Genomic DNA, 7862 nt, shown 5'->3' with positions numbered 1-7862 from the left:
GTGGAGGATTGCCTGCGTTTTAACAGACGCAGCACAGTGATCTGTTTCCCTGATTTCCATGGGGCTGAACTGTGTTTTGTTTATTAAACGTCCCCCCGTTTCCTCCCTTCTACTCTTCCTTTATTTCCTGCAGTGAAATAAAATCCGGGAGCATCAGAGGCTCTGAAGGAGGAGGGAGGAGACACCCCTTGGCACCCCGCAGTCTTGGCACAACTGGATTCAGGCATCGCATATTAGGAGCTACATCAATCTGAGTACAGCCCGCTCAGGAGGATGGGCCTCTTAGTCCACCTGCTGGTCTGCCTGCTGGGCACCGGCTCCTGGGTGGCCATCAACGGCGTGTGGGTGGAGCTGCCGCTGCTTGTGCCCCGCGTGCCTGAGGGCTGGCTCCTGCCCACCTACCTGACCATCATCATCCAGCTGGCCAACCTGGGGCCCTTGGCCTTCACCCTGGCGCACCGCTTCCTCCGGGGCCGGGCAGACGAGGTGGGCGTCATCTACGGGCTGCTGGCCCTGGGCTGCCTGGCCTGCCTCCTGCTGGCCTTCTTCTGGCAGGAGACGCGGCCGCTGGGCGCCTCCCAGTACAGCCTGGCGCTGCTGGTGCTGCTCTTCTTCCTGGCCCTGGTGGACTGCACCTCCTCCGTCACCTTCCTGCCCTACATGCGCCGGCTGCCACCTCAGCACCTCACCAGCTACTTCGTGGGGGAGGGGCTGAGCGGGCTCTTCCCGGGGCTGGTGGCGCTGGGGCAGGGGGTCAGCATGGCTCGCTGCGTCAATGCCAGCCTGGCGGGCAATGGCACCATGGAGGTGCTGGCCGAGTACCAGGAGGCCCGTTTCTCCGTCCGGACCTTCTTCCTCTTGCTGAGTGCCATGATGGCCTTCAGCCTGGCAGCCTTCCTCGTCCTCAACCACCTGCCTGGACTGGCAAAGGGGTACCGTGTCCAGCAAGGGAGCCCGGATGGCGCAGCAGCCACCGTGACGGGACATCGCGCGCTCAGGGCCATCGACTCCCGCTGCGGCCCGGTCTCCTCCCGTGCTCAGAAGGCCTGCGTCTTTGGGCTGATGGCCTGGGCCAACGCACTGACCAACGGCCTCCTCCCTCCGCTGCAGTCCTACTCCTGCCTGCCCTACGGCCGCCTCGCCTACCACCTGTCAGCCACCTTGGGCAGCCTGGCCAACCCGTTGGCCTGTTTCCTCGGGATGTTCCTGGTCAGCAGGTGAGCGGAGCCATGCTAGGGAGGCCCCAGCCCCAGTCCCAGGGTGGGAACTGGCCACACAGGGGCAGCCCAGCAGGCCCCTGAGAACCAGTGGGGAGAGATTTCAATCGGGGGCTCTTTGGCGGATGATCTCTCGGCAACAGTGAAGACAGAGGGGAGCCCAAAAACTCCCATTTCATTGGCCGCCTACATAGCTGCGCTGGGCACCCCTTATCCAAAGCGCTTGTCTCCCAGCTGGAGGGCAGGAATGACGCCGGGGAGGGGGCTTAGAAGGACGTCCTCCCTTACCAAACCTGACCTGACTCTCAAGACCCTCCTTCAGGTAGACCCAGACCCTTGGTGCCCAGATGCCAACGCTGGACCTTCAAGGCAGCTGTGCAATTCCCCTGAGGTTGGGTGGGCAGCCCACCTTTGTGGCCAGAGAATCTGCCGGTGGGGGGTGGGATGTCCTGGTTTGAGGAAAGGAGCACCTAATAAAGCAGCTTCCCATTTTGAGTGGCGTCCTGCCCAGCCTCCTCCCAGACCCTGAAAAAGGAGACCCCATCCAGGCCCCCAGGTCAATGGGACCCTCCCCACGTGGGCTTGTTTTCTCCTGGAAGAGGAAGGTGGGTCTCAGCAGAGCAGGCTTCAGGTGGACAGCAATGCAGAGGGGAGGGTGAAGTTGATGGAAGACCCCCTCCTCCCAGGGAGTCTGGCTCATGGGAAATGTAGATCTGAATAATGATGCTCTCCTTTCATTTTGCACCGGTGGGAGGTGGCAGCACAGGAGGGGACACACACACACACACACATACAGAGGCTTTTCTGTCCTGAAGAGACAGGCCCCACATCCCAAGAGCCCTCCAAGCACAGGGGTTTCTGAACTGGGGGCAGGAGTTGGGTTTCCCAGGCTGCACCAGGCAGGCAGGTCGGTGTGGGAGTCACCCGCTGCCTCCTTTCCCACCTGTGCCCCCCCCTTTCAGGTCTCTGAGGCTGCTGGCTCTCCTCTCCTTGGCTGGATCCCTCCTGGCCTGTTACATCATCAGCACGGCATCTCTCAGCCCCTGCCCGCCCCTGCTCCATTCGCCCCTCGGCATTCTCCTCATCGTAAGTCCCCGCCCCGCCCCATTCCCCAAGGCTGCAGGGGGGTCGGCTGGGGAAGGGTCTGGGTGCCTGAGCCAAGCCTGCCCAGCTGGTCACTATCCCTGCCCTGGCCCACTTGACGGGGCCCCTTCAGCTGCAGTGGGGCCTCTTGGCTTTGGTGTGTTGTGTGAACGCAGCCTCCGTGGCTCGTGCGGGTGACGGGGTTGAGCTCAGCTAGTTGCGGCTTATTCAGAGAAGCTGTTTGGTTCAAGTCAGTGGTCTAGAATGGCAGAGCCTGCGGCTGGGCAGCTTCCACTTCGACACACAATGCCGCATCTCACAACGACAACAGAGGAGGACAGTGGCGCCTTCAACTGGGTTTAGTCTATTTTGGGACCAGCTGCCCAGGAGTGAGGAGTCCACCCACACAGAGCAATTAGAGGAACAGGAGGGGGAGCCTACAACTGAGGCGGGGAGGCTGTGCCTGAAGTGCTGGGGGGGGAATCAAGGTGGGGGCCCATCCCAGCCTTCAGAAGGCTGCCCAAAGGGGCAGGGAATGCCTACAGCTGTGCACGAGGCAGTCACGGTTGCCCAGAGTGGGGGACGCCTGAAGGGTCAAGCTGGCCGCGCACAGCCATCCTCCCTTGGGCAGCCCCAGCATCCCTCTGAGCATGGGAGGTGGGGAGTGAGGCCCCCTTGTGGCCCTCTGGGGTGGGGCAGGCTGTGGTACCAGGGAGACACCCAAGGCTTGACTGCTTCCCTCCCTTTTTGTTCAGGTCCTCTGTTGGGTCCTCTTCATTGGCCTCTTCTCTTACGTCAAGCTGATGATTGGCAAGATTCTACGCGACGAGGGACGCAGCTCCCTGGTCTGGTGTGGGGCTGTGGTCCAGCTGGGCTCCATGGTGGGGGCTCTCATTATATTCCCCCTGGTCAGCATCTACGGCTTCTTCCACTCGGGAGACCCCTGCAACTCCAGCTGCCCCAGCTAATGGCACCCTGGAGGGGCCCACCACCATTGGGATTGTTGGCACTGGCCCTGCCACAAAAGCTGCCAAGAGGCCCCTCCCCCCCAGTCCTAGTCAGAATAGAGCTGGAAGGGACCTTGGAGGTCTTCTAGTCCAACCCCTGCTCAAGCAGGAGACCCTGAACCATTTCAGACAAGTGGCTGTCCAGTCTCTTCTTGAAACCCCCCCGTGATGAAGTACCTACAACTTCTAGTGGCAAGCTGTTCCACTGGTTAATGGTCCTCACTGTTAGGAAGTTTCTCCTTAATTCCAGGTTGCTTCTCTCTTTTATTCGTTTCCACCCATTGCTTCTTGTCTGCCCTCAGGTGCTTTGGAGAATAACTTGCCTCCCTCTTCTTTGTGGCAGCCCCTGAGATATTGGAAGACTGTTATCATGTCACCTCTGGTCCTTCTTTTCTCTAGACTGGCCAGTGGCCGTACCCAAATCCTGCAACCGTTCTTCATAGGTTTGTCTTTAAACATCCTAGTTACTCTTCACTGCACTTTTTCCAAAGTCTCAACATTTCTTTTTTTTGTAACGTGACCAAAACTGGACTCAGGATTCCAGGTGGAGCCTTATTAAGGCTTTATAAAGCGGTACTAAGACTTCATGTGATTTTGATTCAATTCTGTCCCCCCCACCCACCCCAGGAGATTGTGCTTCAGGTCAGCCTCGGTGGGAGGTGGTCTGGCAACAGCAGGGTCTCCTCTTTATTGCTGTCCCTTTTCTATATCCAGCTGATCCCCTCTGTGGCATTTAAGCTCCATTTTCTTTTGCCACAAGTTATATAAGGTTGGCAGGTCTTTTTTAAGGTGTCCAGCTGTTCTCTGCTTTCTTTCACAAGAGCAAAGTGGGGGGTGTTCCTTTTCCAGAGCAGCAGAATTGCATCAATTTTACAATTCCATCTTTGCGGGTGGGGGCAGAGTCAGCAGTCAGAATGAGCAGAATCTTCATTGATGAGTCTGGGGGCTACAAGCCAGGCTGGGAAAGTCAAACACACACACACACACACACACACACACACACACACTCTGCTTCTCTGCTGTTGCTACCAAGGATTCCCCCCCCCTCCGTCAAAGGTCATCTGTTCGCTGTCCAACACTCAGTATCCAGGGCAAATTTCACCCTGATTCAGTTCAGGCAGACTTCCAAATTTGCAGAGCAGACTTGGGGTTCCAAGTCCCACCCAGAAGAAAACTCCCCAATCCCCTCCCACCCAGGGAGTGCTACTGCCAGCCCAGCCCCATTTGCTTTCCAAAGGGGGTCAGGCAAGCTTTTTTTTTTTTTTTTATTTTATTTTTAAACAAACAAAACATAAAAAATCCATCTTCCATAACAATTGCAAACAGTGTGTCGGATGGTTACAAATCCCTTGTGCTTCGTCCCCATATTCATATTTTACTAATTATCTAATTTCTCATATCATCAACCTAATATATATCTTTGTATCATTATCCTCATTTATCATTTATCAACAATGGCATCATTCCAGAAAAAATTATCTTCACATATTATATTATAACATTAATTTTAGATTTCATATTTCATTTCCATGTTTTAGTATCTAGCCATTGATAAAATAAGTCCCATATCTTGTAATATTGTTTATCTTCTTGTTCTCTAATTTCAAATGTCAATTTATTCATTTCAGCACATTCCATAATTTTCTTAATAATATTATCTTGTATTGGTATTTTCTAATTTTTCCAGTTTTTAGCAAACACAATTCTAACCGCTGTCAATACATTCACAATCAAATATCTCAATTCTCTATTGTATGTTTCTGGCACAATTCCTCATAAAAAAAATCTCTGGTTTAAAATCTATGTGTTTTTTTGTCATTTTTTCCAACCATGTGTGGATTTTAGTCCAGTATCTTTTAGCTTCTACACATGTCCACCACATATGGTAATATGAGCCCGATATCTGATGACATTTCCAACACTTTTCTTATTTGTTGTTGAACATTCTGGCTACTCTTGTCGGGGGTAGATGCCACCTGTAAAACATCTTATACAAATTCTCCTTTTTTTTTTTTATTGTAAAAGTTTTACCATTACATTTTCACCCCATTTTCACCCCCCTAACCCACCCCAACCTCCCCAAACCCCCCCTCCCTAACCCCCCCCTAACCCTCCCCTCCCCCCCGGACTTCCATAGAATGTTATAAAAAAAACCTTGAACTCTAAACCCCCCCAACCCCCATATCATTTTTCATCTTCACATAGTTCAAATATTTCTATCTTAATATAATATAATATAATACTATCTTAATATAATACTACTTTCAGTGAAAAGCTATTTGATACTTCCTAGTTTGATATTTGTTCTGCACATAATCTATCCACTTTTTCCATTCACATTCATAAGTCTCTTGCGAGCGGTCTTTTAAATATGCTGAAATCTTCGCCATCTCAGCGAAACTGGCCATCTTCAAAGTCCATTCTTGAACAGTAGGCAAAGCTTCATTTTTCCAATATTTACCTATCAACAATCTCGCTGCTGTAATCATATACAAAATCAATTTTGTTTCATCCACTGTAAAACCCTTAACTATACCCAAAAGAAACAATTGTGGAGAAAATTGAATTTTTTTCTTCAAAACATTCTGCATGACCCACCAAATTTTTATCCAAAAAGCCTTAACTTTCTTACAGGTCCACCAAATATGATAATATGTAGCATCTGTGCAATCACACCTCCAACATTTTGGCTGAACATTAGGGTACATACACGACAATTTCTTAGGATCTAAATGCCATCTATAAAACATTTTGTAAAAATTTTCCCTCAAATTCTGCGACTGTGTAAATTTAACATTCTGAACCCAAATTTTTTCCCATGTTTCCAACATCACTGGTTCTTCAAAATTTTGTGCCCACTTAATCATACAGTCTTTAACTAGTTCAGTTTCTGAGTCCCTTTCTAACAAAACATTATAAAGTCTTTTAATATGCATTGGACCTTTCTCTTTTATATGTCTAACCAGCTCTTCCTCATGCAACATAATACCAATTTTTTGGTCCTCTTTCCATCTCAATTGTAGTTGATTATATTGAAACCAAGTTAAATTAATCCCTTCGTCCAACAGTGTCTGTAAAGTCTTCAACTGCCATCTGCCCGCATCTGTAAAAAGAACCTCTTTGTATAAAACCCCCCCGAGTGACATTATATTTATATTCCACATAATATGACCAAGATCCAGCCATAGCGGTATTTTATAATCCCATTTGAATCGGTGCTTCTTCCAAACTCTCATCAAAGAATCTCTAAGTATATGGCTTTTGAATACTTTGAATTCTCCTTGAGCAAGTCCTTGGAGGTAGACCCAAGGACCTCGTGCTGCAGTGCTGCCCAGGGCCACCAGAGGGCAGTAGGGCCCGTCAAAGAACCAAGAGCCGGTTCAGCCTTGTGGGGGGGGGCGGCAGTGGGCCCATCTTCAGCAAAAGTGGGTCATCAGCCCAGGCTGCCCAAAGCCTCGGAAGGGAAAAGGAAGCGGGGAGCCCCCTCCCCTCCAGCTGAGCCTTCGCCGGCCGGGCATCACTACAGGGTCCATTGGCCATCTGGCTGCCCCGGGACCCCAGCAGGCCGCTTGGAGGGAAGGTCCAAGCAAGGCAGCTGTGCGGCCCGGTGCCCTCCAAGGACGCTCCGCTCCCGCTTGGGCGAGGGGGCGTCGGGCGAAGAGAGCAGAGCCGGAAGGGAAGCCGCCCCGCCCGCCTGGGCCAGGACCGGGACCCCCGCCCTCGCAGCCAGAGCGGCCGGCAGTTCCCAGCCTCGGGGAGACGGGCAGGTGCCTACCTGGCCCCTCATTACGGGGGCGGACACGGGCAGGTGAGTCCCGCTCCGCCCCAGGGCCCCTTTCAAGGCAGACAAAGGCGCATTGAGCTTGGCAAAGGCCGCCTTGTTCTGCAGGGCCAGCGGGGGGCGGAGGGGAGGGGGTCCCACCTCGGCCCCGCTGACCCCCGGCCCGCCCGCAGCGCCGCCTCCTGCCGCACACGGGGGCCGCCTCAGCCGCCGGCTGCCGCAGCGGTGCTGCTGGGGCAGAGTTGGCACGAAGTGGGCCCCGCTGGACGCCCCAGGGAGAGCACCCCGTGCCCGGCCTGCTCGCCGCCCAGCGCCCCTCGGCCTGGCCAGAGCGCCTTCGCCCTCCCTCAAAGGGCCCTGGGGAGACCCGGCTCCCTTCCGGCGCCAACTGATGGCGGGCAGATGCCAAGGGGGGCACCGATCGCCCTCCTCGCGGGCCTCCTCGAGGTGTCCCCGCCCGGCCTTCCGTCGGGGAAGTGAGGCCGAGTTACCCGGCTGAGACCGGCCTGCCTGCCCCGGCCCAGAGCAGGAGTCAAGCCGGGGCTGTGCGGGCTAAGGCGAAAAACGGGCCAGGGTGGTGGCGGTTGCCTGGGCTGATGAGCAAGAGCGGCCCGAAGGGAGTCCTGGGCACGGGAGAGGCGGAGGCGCCCCTTCCGTCCACCGGGCCAGAGCTGCCGGCCGCGTCTAGCGCCAGAAAGGACGCCCAGAGACCCCCACCCGCCCCCGCTCCCTTCCCTCCATCCCTGCGCGGACCCGAGTCTGACCTGAGACCCG

General features: G+C 54.1%; 1 protein-coding gene across 1 annotated transcript; it reads left to right on the top strand.

Annotated features, from left to right (window-relative positions):
- The first annotated feature begins 273 nt into the window (after window positions 1-273).
- Window positions 274-3268, top strand: LOC139314531 (riboflavin transporter 2-like). The gene is made up of 3 exons (XM_070940203.1): window positions 274-1217; window positions 2180-2303; window positions 3056-3268. Exons 1-3 carry the CDS (start codon window positions 274-276, stop codon window positions 3266-3268), a joined length of 1281 nt encoding a protein of 426 aa, XP_070796304.1.
- Window positions 3269-7862: the final 4594 nt, after the last annotated feature.

This window comes from Pituophis catenifer, unplaced genomic scaffold (assembly GCF_029215685.1).
Source record: "Pituophis catenifer annectens isolate HBS135680 unplaced genomic scaffold, rPitCat1.0.hap2 SCAF_3, whole genome shotgun sequence".
Taxonomy (NCBI): Eukaryota; Metazoa; Chordata; class Lepidosauria; order Squamata; family Colubridae; genus Pituophis; species Pituophis catenifer.
This window is presented reverse-complemented; position numbering and strand designations above follow the sequence as displayed.

Coding starts and splice junctions, on each gene's coding strand:
- LOC139314531 (XM_070940203.1), top strand. CDS start 274: ATGGGCCTCTTAGTCCACCTGCTGGTCTGCCTGCTGGGCACCGGCTCC. Junction 1,218..2,179: donor GGGATGTTCCTGGTCAGCAG/GTGAGCGGAGCC, acceptor CCCCCCTTTCAG/GTCTCTGAGGCTGCTGGCTC. Junction 2,304..3,055: donor CCCTCGGCATTCTCCTCATC/GTAAGTCCCCGC, acceptor CTTTTTGTTCAG/GTCCTCTGTTGGGTCCTCTT.